Below are 18723 nucleotides of genomic sequence, written 5' to 3'. Positions count from 1 at the left end.
CACAATTTTACTCCTAGGTATATATACCTAAGAAAAATAAAAACGTGTCCATAGAAAAACTTACATGTGAATTTTCATGGAAGCATTATTTATGATAGTCAAAAAGTAGAAACAACCCAAATGTCTATCAACTGTTAAATAGATCCACAAAATGTGGCACATCCATTATTATTTACATCCAATGAAATATTATTCACCAATAAAAAGGAATAAAATACTGATATATGCTACAAGATGGACGAACCTTGAAAATATCATGCTAAGTAAGAGGCCAGATTAAAAAGATCACACATTATATGATTCCACTGATATGAAATCTCCCGAATAGGAACCTCTGCAGAGACAGAAAGTAAATTAGTAGTTGCATAGGCTGGGATGTTGGAGAGAAACAGAGAATGACTGCTAGTGGATATGGAGGGTTTTGTACGAGGGAATAAGAAGGTTGGGAGGAGTGAAAATACTCTGAAATTGATCGTGGCAATGTTTGCACATGCCTGCGAATATACTAAAAGACATATAATTTTACACTGTAATTGGGTGTATTACATGGCATATGGATTATATCTGAATAAAGATGTTTAAAAATGAATGATTTGGGAAAATACTGGAACCCAAAGATGAGATAAGTTACCTTTAAATTATACATTTATTCTGGAGAATAAATCATATGTAAATATGAGATGAGGATGATTTGGAGAACTAAATAAAATCTCTATTAAATGTTAGTCAATTCTGGGTTATGAGTATATTGGAGTTTGCTACTTTTTCTTCAAACTGCAGTTTTTAAAAAAATTTTTAAAGTGAAAAATAATAAAACAGGAAAGCATTTCACTATTATTTTATCTCCCAGGATATTTAAGGTTTGGTCTCATTCTCTAAACGTACTTAACACAAGACTGTTAGACTTACATTTTGTTAACATAACAAAAATGTATTTATCATTTCAGAGATTTCCGCATATTTTCAAACTGGCTCCTCAATGACATACCATTTTCAAGAACATTACACTTTAAGTGAAAACTCCAGCTCCCTCGTTTCTTCGTTACACAGAGATGTAACATTGACCAGAGAAATGATCACACTGAGCTTCCGAACCACACAAACTCCGAGCTTATTGCTGTATGTGAGCTCTTTCTATGAGGAATACCTTTCAGTTATCCTCGCCAACAATGGTGAATATCTTTTGTGTAAAGAAAAAGAGAACCCTGAATTAGAAAAATAGGACTGTAATGGCATGGGTCTTTTCAGCATTCAAACTACAAATGATGAAAGAAAACTGCATGCCTTCCAATGTCTTTGGTTTTTCAGTGCCTTCCTTAATGGTTATTATAAAAGCTAGCATTTCAAGATTAAATTAAGATGCTTTTCTCACGTTACATGTTTGATAATTTTATGGAGTTGATATGCCATTATATTCTTATTATTGATAGGATGCCTTTAATAGTACATGATGACTCAAATTGGTTTTGCAGTTCATTTTCAAATAAGATATCTAGATACATGACATATATTCCCTCCTCATTCTAAGCAAAATAGAGGAGCATTTATGTGGATGTTATAGTACAGCTATATAAAAGCCAATTCCTTTAAGCAACAGATAAGTACAGCTGTTCTCTATCTCATCAGTGGCTGAAAAACTGGTTATATCACTTTTATAGAAGAAAAGTATAACGGCAGCCTCTCAAACAGTGGTAATTGAAGCATTCCAAGGCTTTCACAGTTGAACAAGAAGACCAGGCTTTGAGTTTGTTAGATACACAGCACAAAAATTTAATGTCTAGAAAAAAATCTACAAAATCTCTGATTAGGCCAGACACGATGGCTCATGCCTGTAACCCCAGCACTTTGGGAGGCCAAGGCAGGTGGATCACGAGGTCAGGAGATCGAGACCATCCTGGCTAACACGGTGAAACCCTGTCTCTACTAAAAATACAAAAAATTAGCCAGGCGTGGTGGCGAGCGCCTGTAGTCCCAGCTACTTGGGAGGCTGAGGCAGGAGAATGGCGTGAACCAGGGAGGCAGAGCTTGAAGTGAGCTGAGATCGTGCCACTGCACTCTAGCCTGGGTGACAGAGAGAGACTCCACTTCAAAAAAAAAAAAAAGTCTGATTAACAGGATCTTAGTATAAGCTGCAAGAGAATTATAGATGATGAGGGTACATCTGTGTAGGAGAGGGGTATGTATATTAGATGATGTAGATATTTTGGAAACTTTGTCTCCTGACAAAACCTTTTCTCTTCCTCATTTTTGGATTATGGCAGGAGACTTAAAATAATTCTGGCTATAAAAAATCTTTATCCACATATCAGTAATACATTAAAATGAGTCTTATTAGAAGTTATAATTACAGGAACTGAATGTTGATACAATGTTACATGGAGTTTCATCATTTCATAAAATAAATATCAAAGTCATAATGAATTTAGATCTGAGTTCTGAGCTCATATGCATAATTTAAACCTTTTCATTTAAAAATGAAGAGAAACTGCTTGTTAACAACACATTTAGTCTTGACTTCTAAAATAGCATCATTGGACCCAGAGTCTGGCACTGGAATAGCACTTAAGTAATTACTGTTCCAGGAAAGATGACTATTGGGTGCATCTAAATTGATGCTAAATAGATTCAAAAGTGCTGTAAGTAAATAATAATAAAAGTGCTGTAGAATCTGTATCAAGAGTTTTATAAAATACCACTTTAATTTCAAATGCCATTTATTTTTCTTTTTAGGAAGTTTGCAGATTAGTTACAAGCTAGATAGACATCAAAATCCTGATGCGTTTGCCTTTGATTTTAAAAACATGGCTGATGGGCAACTTCACCAAGTGAAAATTAACAGAGAAGACGCAGTGGTCGTGGTAGAGGTAATCCCAAAAATTCAAAAGTCAGACTAACTAATATTATTATTTTGAGAACAAATAATCTAATGCAAAAATTTGATAATAAATATTAATAAAAGAGCAACCCATTCAGTGCTGCTCTTCCGTAAGTCAAGAAAAAGAAGCCAAATACGGCCAGGATCTGGGGGAGAGGAGGTGGTGGTTTATTCTGTATTGCTCTGTGTTGTTTGTTTAGCAATATAATTCTGTCAAAGGTATTATTAATATTGTACTATTTAAAATATCAAAATGTCTTTATTTGTTTTACTTTACTCAGTAGGGGACTGTTCTCTAGTTTATTATAGTGACTACTGGTGGAATCATTCATTGATACTGCAGTGGGAACTTGCCTTATTCTGATTATAAAAGAACAAATACTTTAGCAACTTAAAAACACGGTTTAAAAGCACACAACTTAGTCATTAAAATGGGAATAAGTAAGAAAATAGACCTGAGTCACAACAGACGAAGTAAATTACACATTGTCATCGGCATTGAAGGAAAATATACTTTTAATCTGCACAGAGGACAACAATGCTTGGTTTTATGTTTGAAATTTTCTCCACAGAAGGAGTACGTATTTAAGTTTAAAACAGCTGCTTCCATCTTTTTCATGGACTCTGCCCATTATAGATCCTTCCATTATGAAGAAGAGTAAAGCCAGCAAGTGGGTAGATCATGGATACGGTGGTAGCTGATGGCATCATAGGAATTGCTATAAAAGAGCTTCCCCTTCTAAATGATTAATTATTTGAAGGTGGCTCCTTGAACTTTTGTAGTGATACTTAAAAGTGATTTATTTTCATCTTTCCTTTCCTCATCTTCCTTTGCTTCCTTATCATTAAAATTGTACTTTCTGTTGATGTTTGCTTCTCATGGGACATCTAATAGGTTAACCAGAGTGCAAAGAAACAAGTCATCTTGTCCTCAGGGACAGAATTCAACGCTGTCAAATCTCTCATATTGGGAAAGGTTTTAGGTAAGTAGAAGAAAGGGCTTTTTTCCAAAAAACGCAAGTATCATGTCACAAACCCTGGCAGCATTCATCATGCTGAAAGAAGCTCCTTGTCTTACTTGAATAATAATTTCACAGTGAGTGACAATCAAGGTGCAAACTCTACTCTTGCCTGAGTGTACATATAATCATGAGTAAGTGCTGCCTGTGAGATGTGCAAGGGCGTTCCTGGAAAAATACCTCCACACTTAACCTCTCACTTGGCAATCATGCATAATGAATCACGGTATTTTTCTAACCCTTCTGGAAAAGTGAAATGTTATCAAAGCTGACACAAAGTTCACAGATTATGTATGTATTAATCAACATCAACTCCAGAGACGGTCATTCAATGCTAAAACTATGTTTGAGTTGAAAACCAGAGAAAAAAACTTTATCTTATTACAGCAGATGAATACAGTTTTAATTCTGTCTCAAGCCCTGCTTTACCTATTGTTTCCATCCCTTATGACTCTAGTATCTAACAGGAATGGGGAGGCATATTCATAAATATCTATTACATAAGGTAGAAAGTTACAGTAATTGTCTATCATATTGTCTTTTATAACCTGTTGTAAAAGCACAGTTAGCTTTACATTTAATAAAGGAACTGAGGAAAATAATCTTTTTTTAAAGAAAAATACCCATCTTATGTAAATCAAGTAAGAAAATGAACTACACTTTAATATTAAGAGGATCAAAAAGTAGAATAATATTTATTATATACATCTTTGTTTCCTTCCAAAAAAAGGAGAACATAGAATTGAAGGTGTTAATGTTTTCATTCAAGGATGGTATATTCAAAGGCATGTAACTTATGGTATAAAAATCTACATTCAAATTCAGCAATGAAGTATATAGTAAGAAGCAACTGATCTCAGAAAATTATAAATATTCATTTTGCCTGTCCTTGGAGGTAGAGATAATCATCAAAGATTAATAAAACACTTTATACTTTGAACAACTATATTTTAGGATTGGTTCTGCTATAAATTTTTTGCCACTCTCACATCATTTAGTAATTATACCAAAACTACACTTTTATATTTAAATTTGGAATTATATAGGAAGTACTTTCTTTAACTTATAGTAAAATAGACCAACAAGTTGGCTAATAGAGAAGCCACTAATTTTACAAAGAAAGTTACTCAAAACACTCTGTTCTAAGTTATCAATATATTGATACTTGAACAGAGTGGCTGGGGTGAGGTGTCTGAGTGGAAAATTACAAAATAAGAGAGAGTAATTCTTGCCAAACTGACTTACCAGGATTCTTGGTGAAGCCAGGCCAGGGTAGTCAGATATCACCTGTCGGGTGAGGAGAGGGATGAGAAAGGTGGTGATTAGACATTGAGGGTGATCAGATATTGAGGGTGGGAGATTTGAGTTAAAATCAGATTGGCAGGATTCTTGGTAAGCTGGCCAATGAAAGACCAAAGGTCAGGCTGGTTGAGCAGAGAGCTTAGAGTAGCCTGACCAACATCTGGTCATGGGGAGAGTCTTCGTCAATCCTGTCGAAGTTCTTTCTTGGAAAAAAATAAATTATGTAAAGATCCTTGAACTGGAAACATAGAAAAATATAAGTGTAAGAGAAATTGTCATTCTGGTCAGGATCTAACTGTACTAGAGTAAAACCAAAGAAAGAAAGGTAAAAAGGTAAAAAGGTGAGAGAAGAAAGAAAGAAGAATTTCCCAAGCCTCCCATTTAGGGAAGATCTGTTGTGGGGACCCCGGGGTGGGGTGGGAGGGAGGCTTGGGAGAAAGAACCTGTGCAATCGATCATCTTACTATTGGGAGTGAGGGAAAGTTGGAAAAAGAGAATATTGTTTTCATGTAACTGTGTAAAGGAATAATTTTGATTGTGAGGGCTACGGAAGTTGAGCTCTCAAACTCACAAAAGGGAAAGCAGGAAATAAGAAGGAAACTGATTAAACCAGCAAAATAAAAGGAAAAAAGATGAAACAATCATGCAAAGTAAATAGTGTAAGATAAAAAAGAATAAAATCAGATATAGTGGTTATTACTCTAAAGACGAATGGACTAAATTCTGTCAAACAAGGTTTAAAAATAACAGTTAAATGCTCTTACAATATTGAACATGAAGGGGCCTGCCAAAAACCAGCAGGCAACAGCTGATAAATTTAAGAAATGCAGCACTACTTTCAGATAAGATTGAATTTAAGATTGGAATATAATCGAATCTTAAATGAGATAAAGAGGGATATTATCTGATGACAAAAGATAGTTTATTTAGATAATATGAAAGTCATCATACAAAATAGCAACTATAGTATGATATAATAAGCAAAACCAGAAAGGATTTGCAGAGCTCTGCCCTCATCTCCAAGAGTCGTTTTTCTGTAATCTCCAGATTATTGGCTGAGTCCCATTAAAATTTTATTTTAATGCTATATTTTAAAAATTAAATGGCAGACGATTTCTTAAATGTATGCCATGTAACTGCTTTCCTATGAAGCTCTGGTACTTGCAGAGAGCCAGCCATCTGGACTTGAACAAATCTGTTATCATAACCCTGACAATGGAAATAGTTGCCAAAAGTAAAGATTCAGGGTGACCTCTCCTGGAGTGAAGGATCAAGGGGTTTGGAGGGACTTTCGAGGGTCGCTGTCTTGCAAATGCAGGGTGCCCCTGCGCCCCATCTCCGCCGCTGCGCCCTAACTGTGTGTCCCCCTTCTGTCCTCAGAGGCCGCCGGCGCGGACCCGGACACACGGCGGGCAGCGGCGAGTGGCTTCACTGGCTGCCTCTCCGCGGTGCGCTTTGGCCGCGCTGCTCCCCTGAAGGCGGCGCTGCGCCCCAGCGGCCCCTCCCGGGTCACCGTGCGCGGCCACGTGGCCCCTGTGACCCGCTGCGCGGCGGGGGCGGCGTCTGGCTCCCCAGCTCGGGAACTGGCTCCCCGACTCGCAGGGGGCGCAGGTGTGTGGCCTTCCACCCCAGCGCACCCGAAACTGCGCTTCTCTCAAATGTTTGTGAATTTCTCAAAAGCCTTCTTTTCTCTGTCTCTGTCATCCTCCCTTTTTTCCTTTTCTAAAATATATTTTTGTGATGTTCTTATTTTAATTCACTTTTAATTGAAAAAAGTTGATATGTGTGAATTGTGGCGTGATTAAATCAAGCTAATAAACATCTTTCTCCCTTTCCCCGTGGTAGGTCGTTCTGGACCAGCAGATGAGGGAGAGCCCTTGGTTAATGCAGACAGAAGACACTCTGCGGTCATCGGAGGTAACAAGGCCCTGAATGACCTGTTGTTTGTCATTATCGCTTTAGATACTGATGCATTACTTAGCACAATGGGAAATATATGTAAGAATCACACTCCGTGGTGAGGTCACAGGGGTGCTATGTATTGCTTTGTGCTTTTCTGTTTTTTGTTTTTTTCTATTTGAGACAGGAGCCTCCCGCTGTCACCCAGGCTGGAGTGCAGTGGCCAGATCGCCATTCACTGCAACCTCCGCCTCCCAGGTTCAAGCGATTCTCCTGCCTCAGCCTCCCGAATAGTTAGGATTACAGGCGTGCACCACTATGCCTGGCGAATTTGTTGTGTTTTTGGTAGAGACAGGTTTCTCCATATTGGCCATGCTGGTCTCGAACTCCTGGCCTCAAGTGATCCGCCCGCCTCAGCATCCCAAAGTGCTGAGAGCAAAAGCATGGCCACCGTGCCCGGCCTTGGTTGATTTTCTGAGGCAATATCTGCTGATTTCAGCTTCCCTGGGGATGCTCAGTGTGTAAGAATTCTGCTGAAACAATTTTTTTTGAAGAACAGTTACAAAACTAATAATGAATTTGAAAATAGCTGTATTCCCTAGGACATATGGGATATTTGTCAAGGTAATGGCAACTGCTGGACGGACCTGAAGTAATTATGTTCAAAGCAATGGAAACCTCAGCTAATTATCAGAGCACACACTTTATGGTACTTTCCTTTAATGACAAATGGCATGATTTGGATACTCCCATAACAATGTTTCACTTATTTAAGAAGTTTTAAATGCACACATTATTTAAAATGCATTGTTATTTTAAAGTATACAATTCCCTGTCATTAAGGACATTTACAGCAGTAGCCATTGTATGTTTCACTTTTAATCATACTTTGGAAAGAACTAATCTAATAGGCTAAGAATGTTTTGTGGTTATTTTTAACTGAAGAAAAGTAAAATTAAGCACAGTTTACAAGTATGTTTAGGCAATGAAAACTTTTTTTCTAAAATATAATTTATTTAGAACTGGTGCAAAAAATAAGCATTCACCTTTCCTTCTTAATTAACGAGTGAATTATTGAATTTTTTGTTTTTTTTTTTTTTTTTTTTGAGATGGAGTCTTGCTTTGTTGCCCAGGCTGGAGTGCAGTGGTGTGATCTTAGCTCACTGTAAGCTCCTCCTCCGGGGTTCACGCCATTCTCCTGACTCAGCCTCCTGAGTAGCTGGGACTACAGGTGCCCGCCACCACATCCGGCTAATTTTTTGTATTTTTAGTAGAGATGGGGTTTCACCGTGTTAGCCAGGATGGTCTCTATCTCCTGACCTCGTGATCTGCCCGCCTTGGCCTCCTAAAGTGCTGGGATTACAGGCGTGAGCCACCACGCCTGGCCAAATTATTGCAATGTTGATTGTATTCTTATTCTGCAGAATCTCTATAACACATACAAAAGTAAACTAGGTGTGTTTGTTTCCTCCAAAATGACAGAAAACAGTTTCGACATAATAAAGTTCTGATTAAATTTGAGTTGGAAATTTACATTTCCATCACTATCTCAATTCTTTTTCTCTTAGAAATCAGTAAGGTGGGCCGGGCGCGGTGGCTCAAGCCTGTAATCCCAGCACTTTGGGAGGCCGAGATGGGTGGATCACGAGGTCAGGAGATCGAGACCATCCTGGTTTACACGGTGAAACCCCGTCTCTACTAAAAAAAATACAAAAAACTAGCCGGGCGAGGTGGCGGGCGCCTGTAGTCCCAGCTACTCGGGAAGCTGAGGCAGGAGAATGGCGTAAACCCGGGAGGCAGAGCTTGCAGTGAGCCGAGATCCGGCCACTGCACTCCAGCCTGGGCGACAGAGCGAGACTCCGTCTCAAAAAAAAAAAAAAAAAAAAAAAAGGAAATCAGTAAGGTGTAAATTAAAAATACATGACCTGGTGAACAAAAACTGTTTTTAAAGTTTCCAGTGGGAATGTGGTCAATAATGCATATCTAAAAGGTATACTTGCATATTCAATTTTAAATACAATCCAATCCTAAATCAATCCTGCCTTTTTTAGGAGATTTTTTTCATTGCAATGCAAATGCAATTTCAACATGCCAAACATTTTCAGACTAGGTTTCCAAGGCCTACAGACGTCTACACAATGTCAGGGATAGTGCCCAGCTTTTGGTGATAAGGAAATGGGCAAGTTGATAATAGAACCAGCTCTTATCTTTGGAATTGTATTATATTGCTTGTGGTCAAGTATCACTGGCAAGATTGACTGAGTAAATGTAGAGAAACATCTTAGCAGTGTTCCCTTCCCCTGATAAATTCTTACTTGGTTTCTGAAGGAGGGGATGAAAAGGAGTCTGGAAGGCTTCCCCTGGGCTTTCCCAAAGGCAGTTTGCATTTTCTAATATGGACTGGCTGAAGGTATAAATTAATATTTTTGTGAAGTACTTTAAATGTACTATGTAGGCAGTAAAAAGCATGGGGGAGGAAATATAATTTCTCCTCATCACTCATAATTTTGTAGTTGGGACAGACCTCTGATTAACAAGAGAAAAACAAGCAAGTTTACTAAGGCATGCAGCCCACAGCATGTGGGAGAAACCTCAGTGAAAGTCAAAGTGTAGTGGCTTAGAACTCTGGCTCATCTTCAACAATGCATTCGTGGAGAAATGACAGGACAATGGAAAGCAATTTTAGGCTTCCAAAGGCGAGAAACCATGGGAAGATAAATATATGGGAAGAAACTAATGGAGTAAGTGTGTTTGTACATGCTTCTGCTGACATCCCTGAGCTGGTAAGAATGGTCTCCGGTAAAAAGAGAATTTACATCCTGTCTTTAGGTGAAAGGAGGGGCGGATCTAGAGAGCTCTTCCTCCATTGACTGCTTCTTAATTGCCTTTACCTCAAAATATTTGTTAAAAAGGCATATTTGGGGGTGACATATTCTGATTACCTTCAGAAGCTTGTCTTTATATGTATTTATTCTTTTAGCATAGATTTTACTTTCATTTGTCACTAATATGATTGCTTCAGTAAACAGCATTCTGTGGCCTGGCTTCACGCTTTAGCACTCTGGCTCTGAATTAAAGCCTGAAACAATTTATAAAGACACTGATATCCAGGCCTTCCATTCATTTATTCTGATTTACTAACTTAGTGTGCAGCTAGAGTCGAGAATCATGGGCACTGCTAATGGTTTCAATATTTTAAAACATTTCACCCACCTCTTTCAAATAATCCACATTGCAGGTAAAAAAATAATAATAAATCTGCCTGCATTATTTTTGGTAATAGGGATTGATTACATATATGCTACACTACTGCATTTCAAAAGTATAGTATCATAAAAGTATTTGAAAACAATTTTATTAAAATGTACCCATTTCATTGTACTAACAATAACATTTAATGATCTATGATGATGCTAAACACTCTATACTTTTTAAATGATTTAAAATTTCCCACTTGTTAACTGAAGGATGCACGTGATCTTAGAGACATGTATGTCTGTCTTCTTTTAAATCTGAAAGCATTATCTGAAACCCAATCATCATATACCTGTAAGGAAAAAGCCTAACACAGCCACATCCAAAAGTCATAGTAGCTCAGAAGTATGCTAAATGTCATAAAATTACTTGGCGTTAGCATTTCTGAGTTTTGATGTTTTCAGTTTATAATATAATAGATGGTTGGTTTATTTTAACCAAACTTAAAAAGCAATGATGTCTTCAAAGCCTCTGATTGGAGCAAAAATCACCATTTATATTCTGACATTGAGGCCAGGCACGGTAACTCACACTTGTAATCCCAACAATTTGGGAGGCCAAGGTGAGAGGATCACTTTAGCCCAGGAGTTCGAGACCAGCCCGGGCAACATAGCATCTCAACATAGCATCTCTACAACACCCCATCTCTACAAAGAATAATTGTTTAAAAAAAAAAAAAGTAGCTGAACGTGGTGAAGCGGCCTATCGTCTCAGCTACTTGGGAGGGTCGAGGCTACAGTTAGCTATGCCACTGCACTCCAGCGTGGGTGACAGAGTGAGACCCCCTCTCTAAAAAGAAAAAAGAAAAAGAAAAAAATTCTGATGTTTTATTTTTTCTTTTCCCTCCCTAGGTGTGATAGCAGTTGTGATATTTATTTTGCTTTGCATTACTGCCATAGCCATACGCATCTACCAACAGAGAAAGTTACGCAAAGAAAATGAGTCAAAAGTCTCAAAAAAAGAAGAGTGCTAAGACAGCTCTAAACAGTGAGCTCTATGTGCAAAACACAGTCCATGAAAGCCAGAAAGAGTGAGTCTTCTGATTGGCAGCTGTGGCTGTCTCTATCACCGCGATTGTGGACTTGCCTGCTGTTGCCATCAGGGTGCACACAGTGGGTGCAGTGCTATCACCTGGCTGAAGACCTGCAGCCTCAGAGCCTCTGGGAGGCCCCTTTCTCCCTCCGTGAAACACAGTCCTCCGTCAATTTCCGGAACGGTGAATTAGGTGTGGCCATTCATCACTGTTCAGTAGCTTCCCCATTCAAAGACTGTCTTCCAAAACTGCAGTTTGATCTGTGTTAATAATTGTGGGGTTTTAGATGAGAAAATGATTATAAAGCTGTGACCCTACTTTATTTTTTAAAAATGACAGAACTTTTGTTCAGATGTAAAAGACAAAATTGCACTTTGTTAATGTAAAATGCATTTGTAAAATGCTTTTTGTTACTTGAAAACATATGTGGGATCCCTTTTTTTGGTCCTCTGCTGATGTTTATAAAACAGGAAATGCTTCTTAGTTTACCTTCACTGGCTTTTCCATAGTCCTGGAATCCAGAGCCAAGTGGCCTACCCAAAATTTACAGCCCTTTTCTTCCCCCATGTGATGGTTAATACAACACAGTGGAAGCCTGGAAATACTACCATTATTTTTGGTGTATTGCTTTTTCTAATTGACTGTTTTTAATCATTTTGATAAATTTTAATGTTGAAATTAATATTGAATGTTAGCTATGAAATTTTAGTATTGAATTTTGTAATGGAACAGAAAATTGGTAGGTAACAAGATGCAAGAGGATGTCAATACAAGATTGTCTGCCTATTTTTCTTTGTAATTTGTAATTACAGTTTTTGTAAATTGTGATTATGTTTTTAACTAAATTTACAACCAGATATAAACACTACTTCTTACACAGAGTTATCCTTTATTTGTGTCATTAATACCTGAATGAAACATCATCCTAAACTTATTTCCCCAAAATATTGAGAAGTCATATCTGTTTTTCTCTATCATTCATTTCTCTTTTTCTAAAAGTTGTTACTGATATGCCTTTAATTTTCTGTGACTCTATTATGTTGTACAGAACATCTTTTCAATTTATTAAAAAAAAATAGCTTAACTGAAGATCACTAATTCCTTTTCTAAATTTTGAACTGCTCTAGGTATAAATATCATTATGTATTATCATCCATCTAATCGCTTTTGTAATGTAAACTGAAAGCTGTTCACTCCAAGAAAAGTTAGCATTTATATGATGTTTATTAAATCTGCCATTCTGATCACAGGTTTATGACCATGGGGCCAAATTTCCATAGATTACCCAAAGTTGAATATATGCTATTAACTGGAACATGTCTCATTAAGGTTTACATACACACTAAGACAGGAAAGGATTGGAATTAACTTTATGGAGACAGTTCCAAGGACTAATATTGAAGCAGTGGTTATTTGACAATGCATGGAACCACCATTTGGATTCAATAAACCAATTATCTAAAAGCAATGATGCTACAGTCTTCATATTCCACATACCACCTGCCTACCAGGGACTAATGAGATGGTATATTTCTTCCACATCAGGGCAAGTTGAAAATATACTGATTCAGCATTACTATAACATAAATGAATTTCCATCTTCTCATTTGTGTTGTTTTTGGAAGAATGAATACACTCTCTGTCTTAAATCCGCTCTTAACAAATGATCTCTTCTCAGAATACTACATCTGTATTGAAAGTACAGACAGCCCATTGCTCACTGCACTTTTTGCAAGACAGCAAAACGGATGCATCAAATTATATTGATACATCATCACCATCAATCTTTTGTACTGATTTTCAGACTTAATCTTATTTGAAAGTAAACTCATTTTTAAATAAAATAAAAAATATTTTAGGGAATGCTCTATAAAATTAAAATTACAAAATTATATGCTTTTTAAATTTATGCAAAAATGTGTAGACAAATGTATTCGGTATGGGTTTATGCATTACTTTACCCTTCTTGTCTATTTTGAGATTATTAAGATTTGTTGACCTTTTTTGATTTGATATTTATCATCTGTTAAACTTTTTATTTTAAATTATTAAACGCAAAGTGCAAGAAAAAGAGATAAATATTTACTGATTGCTAGATGTAAAAATATCTCTGAATGTATATATTTAAACTTCTGCCAGAGAGCAACCATCTAACAGTCAACTTACTAAAATCTAAAGTACTTTTTATTGTTGCAGAGAACTTAGTCTTTAAATGTTATTTAGATATGTAGATGCTAGTTGCAAGTAACACCTTTTTGTAATATAAAAGTAAAAGCGTAATAATTTCCCAAATTTTGTCTTCAAATTAAAAAAGAAAATAACATATAATTGCCATTCTTCATTTGAGAAAGCTGAAGATTCTGATGCTTAAAAATTTCAAAACTCTAATATTAAAAATAGAGTAGTTAATGTGACATTGAAGGCTTATCTCTGTAAAAGAGTGACACTGGTGAGTGGTATTATCTCAATATTTTTGTCCAAATTCACCTTAGGAAATCACTGTAAATCTTGGTTGTTTCCTAAGAGTAATTATTATGGCATAAACTTAACATACTGTGATAGTAGTTAGTACTGGTACATGATATATTCTACCCCATGTCCCTATTACTGTGAAAGATCATAGTAAATTTAACATATTTTCATCCAGATTGTGTATGATCTTTCATTGTAATGGAGACATGGAGTGGAATAAGTCATGTATTAACATATAAGATTTTTATTTATTTATTTATTTTTTATTTATTTATTTTTTTTTGAGACGTAGTCTCGCTCTGTTGCCCAGGCTGGAGTGCAGTGGCTGGATCTCAGCTCACTGCAAGCTCCGCCTCCTGGGTTTAGGCCATTCTCCTGCCCCAGCCTCCCGAGTAGCTGGGACTACAGGCGCCCGCCACCTTGCCCAGCTAGTTTTTTGGTTTTTTTTTTTAGTAGAGACGGGGTTTCACCATGTTAGCCAGGGTGGTCTCGATCTCCTGAACTCGTGATCCGCCCGTCTCGGCCTCCCAAAGTGCTGGGATTGCAGGCTTGAGCCACCGCGCCCGGCCTACATACAAGATTTTTTTTAACCTGCTCCCTCAGTTTTATAGATGAGACAAAGATAAGGTTGTAAGAGTTAATTTCTTCAAGTAGACAGTACTAGTAAGTTGTCATGCTTGGACTAAACTCCTGACACTTCTCTCTCTTAACTTCAATCCATGGAGAAGCCCACCTTCCTGCCTTCCCAGTATTATTTAGCAGAGGAGAAAATCATACTAGGCTATTTGATATTCTGTTTGCCTAGACTGACCAATAATTCTGGATCTTTGTACACATCGTCTCTGAAAGAATATTTGATGGGAAATCTATTTTTTATTTTTTAATTTTTGTGTACATACTAGGTGTATATATTTATGGAGTACATGAAATGTTTTGATACAGGCATGCACTGTGAAATAAACACATCATGGAGAATGGGGAATATCCATCCCCTCAACATTTATCCTTTGTGATACAAACACTCTAATTACACTCTTTAAGTTATTTTAAAATATGCAATTAAGTTTGTATTGACTATAGTCACCCTATTGTGGTATCATATAGTAAGTCTTACTCATTCTATTTGTTTTTTTTTTAAACCCATTAACCTATCCCCACCTCTGTCCCACCATTATCCCAGCTGTCTACCACTTTTTTCAGCCTCTACTAACCATCCTTCTACTCTGTGTATCCATGAGTTCCATTGTTTTGATTTTTAGATCCCATAAATGAATGAGAACATGCAACGTTGGTCTTTCTATGCTGGCCTAGTTCACTTAACATAATGATCTCCAGTTCCATCCATGTTGCAAGTGACAGGATCTCATTCTCTTTTATGGCTGAATAGTACAGCATTTTGTATGTGAACCACATTTTCTTTATCCATTCATCTGTTGATGAACACTTAGGGTGCTTCCAAATCTTAGCTGTTATAAAAAGTATCGCAACAAATAAAAGAGTACAGATGGAAAATTGATTTTCATGGCTTTTTTTCTTTAATAAAACATTAATTTCTTCATATGCAACTGGAAGGCAAATAAATGCTCTATTCTTGAATCCATATGTGAGGTTATAATAAATGGATTATTAAAATATACTTGAAGTTGGGGAAGAATGATATGGACACGTTTTAAATCAAAACATGATGAATTGGTTGTTTAACCTACCTCATTGGCCAATCTGGGGCAAGACGAAAGTATTTGTAAACACTGTTTTGGCAATTAAGTGTAAAGAGAGAACCAATTTTTTAATTAAAAAATTGAATTCCAAGAATTATAGAGCTTTTCTATTGGTAAAGACGTTAAATATCATAGAGTCCAACACTTTCCTCCTCCTCCACATCACTCCTAATGGATGTAGCTCAGGCTAAGCACATTGCTGATGCGTTGTCAGAACAGCCACTTATGGTTTCAGTTGGTATACTTGAGTGCAAATGTGAATAATGTTTAGGAAGGTTACATAAAGTTGCCATTACTAGCAGTAGCAGCAGAATTTATTATGGATTAATCCTATCGTCGGGAAAATGTACTGAAGAACTACTTCCTGTGGTATTTTTTTTTAACAAACTGATAACATAGTTTATTGCCTATAGGTTGAGGATTATGAACTAAAATTATATTTTTGCATTTTATCGTGCCATTATATACTTTAAAATGTGAGGTTCACATTGTTGCATTTGCTCTGCGAATAAAAATGTCTAAACTCATAAGATGAACTTTTAGATTTTGCGATATGAAAATTTCTAACTTAGCTAGTTTGTGATGTACGTAAACATTTAAGAAAGCCCTTAAAATAGAACCTCTGTGGCTGCACGAGCACTTTGTATGACTCATACCACATTTTAACTCCTTAAGCAAGCCAGTGAGGTAAATTATATCATTATCCCTATTCTTGCAGATTTCACGAAGGCCTTCACTGCTTTGATAAAATGTTACACAGATAATTACTGACAAAAATGGGTTAGAATGCAGGTCCTGACATTTCTAGTTCCTGACCAATTCTACAGGTTGCCCTGCTCCCATAATATGCTCCAGTCTACAATGTTCATCTTAGTCTGCAGTGAGTACACATAATTGATAGCTGAATTTTCTTCTTGTTCCAAATTTTTAGGATATGATTTATATATGTTGTTTACATACATACATATGTATGTGTATGTTTATACTTACATATATATTTTTTTTTCTTATTTTACTTTTTTTTTTTTTTTGAGATGGAGTCTCGCTCTGTCACCCAGGCTGGAGTGCAGTGGCTGGATCTCCACTCACTGCAAGCTCCGCCTCCCGGGTTCATGCCATTCTCCTGCCTCAGCCTCCCGTGTAGCTGGGACTATAGGCGCCGCCACCTCGCCTGGCTAATTTTTTGTATTTTTAGCAGAGACGGGGTTTCACCGTGTTAGCCAGGATGGTCTCGCTCTCCTGACCTCGTGATCCGCCCATCTCAGCCTCCCAAAGTGCTGGGATTACAGGCGTGAGCCACCGCGCCCGGCCCTTTTTCTTATTTTACTTCTGGATAAGATGGAGTAATAGGGAGCATATTTACCCTCTAACCCTCCTGCATGTAACAACCTCAAACCAGACAAAATATATGAAACAATGGCTTTCAGTACACTGGACATCAGGCACGGAATGTAATCCCTGGAGGATGGGAAACAAATAAGATGTGTGCTGTGAGTATCCCAGCTTACAACCTGAGAGAATTTGAGACAGCAGTGCGATAGCACTGGAGACACTGGAACAATGGAGACAGCTTAAGGAAGCCTAGCAGGTGTCTGAGTGGAGTAGCTGTTGCTGAGAGTTCAGGTACACGAAGGTAGCTAGAGATTGCAGGAGAAAGTTCCAGCAAGGAAGGAGCTGCACTTGGAGAAAATTTTGCAAAGCTGGAGGGGGTCGCCCTTCAGTGTGTAACAAAGTGCATGAAACCACCTGAAGCAAGGAAAAGAAACACTCAAAAGAATTACAGCAGCATTTAAAAAATTATTATTGACCTCCTTAAGTAATCTTTTTAAACATCTTCTTTTCTAGTCACCTCTCTATTAATTTTTTTGTTTTGAGATGGAGTCTTGCTCTGTCGCCCAGGCTGGCATGCAGTGGTGCGATCTCAGCTCACTGGTCTAGGGTTTTCTATTGCTGGGTCATTTTAGATTAATTGATTTTTATCCTTATTATAGGTCCTATTTTTCTGCCTCTTCACACAATAGAGTATTGGTGATCTGTGGGACAACTTCAGTTGACTAATCTGTGTGTAATTGGAGTTCTCAAAGGAGAAAAGAGTGGATGGATAGAAAAAATATTTTTAAAAATTAATAGGTGAGCATTTTCCACATTTGATGCAAACTATAAACCCACAGACCCAGGAAGCTCAACAACCCCAAGTGGGGGCACTATTAAGAAAACCACATCACAACACATCATAAGCAAATGGATCAAAACTCAGAGTGGTAAAGAGAAAAAGACAAGTCTTACACAGAGAACAAAAACAAGGATGATACCAGACTTCTTTTTGGAAGCAATGCAAGGGGAAGGGCAGTGGAGCAACATCTTTCACGCTTCCAGTAAAACACCTTCCAACCAAAAGCAGAAAACTGTCTCTCCTAGGTTTCTATACCCAGCAAAACCGTCTTTCAAGAAAGGATGAAATAAAGATATTTTTCAGACATACAAAAGTTAAAAGTAATTTATTACCAGCAAACCTGGACTATGAGAACAGTGTAAAAGCCTTTCAGGAAGAAGGAAAATAAAGAATATCTTCGTGCAGATAGAAACATGGATCCACACAAAGAAATGAAGAGCACTGGCAATAGTAACACCATCAGTAAATATACAATAGCTGCCCTTATTACTTAAATATCTTTAAAAGACAATGGGCTGTTTAGAAATAATATCAGTGTCATGTGAATTCTGCAGCATGAGTAAAAAAGTAAAATATATAACAACAATAGCCTAGAGAGACTAAATGGAAATATAGTTTGTAAGGTTCTTAGACTGTGCATACAGTCGTATAATGTCTATTAAAAGTTGGCTATTACAAGTTACCTTTAAGTTAAAACATCTGTATACTATAATCCCTAAAGCAAATGCTAGAGTAACAAAAACAGTGATAACTAATATTACATCAATAAAAATTATTCGATGAAATAGAATAATTTTTTAAATGCTTGAAAGTAGACAAAAAAGATGAGAAAGAGGACAAAGAACCAGTGGAACAAATAGAAAACAAATAGCAAGATATAATATAAAAATTTGATAAATTTGACCTTAAAATTAACAACTCTTAAAATACATTGTTAAAAGAATAAGAATCAAGCTACAGACTGGGAGAAAATATTT

The 18723-nt window shown here is 37.0% G+C and overlaps 1 protein-coding gene across 1 annotated transcript in view; it reads left to right on the top strand.

Moving 5' to 3' along the window:
* The window catches only part of LOC103219917 (contactin-associated protein-like 3), a 234107-nt gene extending 221843 nt beyond the window's left edge, over positions 1 to 12264 (top strand). Inside the window, 7 exon segments of the mRNA XM_073021415.1 lie at positions 948 to 1172; positions 2731 to 2864; positions 3771 to 3858; positions 6577 to 6807; positions 7042 to 7113; positions 11202 to 11298; positions 11300 to 12264. Coding sequence (XP_072877516.1) covers positions 948 to 1172; positions 2731 to 2864; positions 3771 to 3858; positions 6577 to 6807; positions 7042 to 7113; positions 11202 to 11298; positions 11300 to 11384 — 932 coding nt within the window. The 3' untranslated portion in view covers positions 11385 to 12264.
* Positions 12265 to 18723: the final 6459 nt, after the last annotated feature.

This window comes from Chlorocebus sabaeus, chromosome 12 (assembly GCF_047675955.1).
Source record: "Chlorocebus sabaeus isolate Y175 chromosome 12, mChlSab1.0.hap1, whole genome shotgun sequence".
Lineage (NCBI taxonomy): Eukaryota > Metazoa > Chordata > Mammalia > Primates > Cercopithecidae > Chlorocebus > Chlorocebus sabaeus.
Note: the sequence above shows the minus strand (reverse complement) of the source record. Positions and strands in the feature narration are given on the sequence as shown.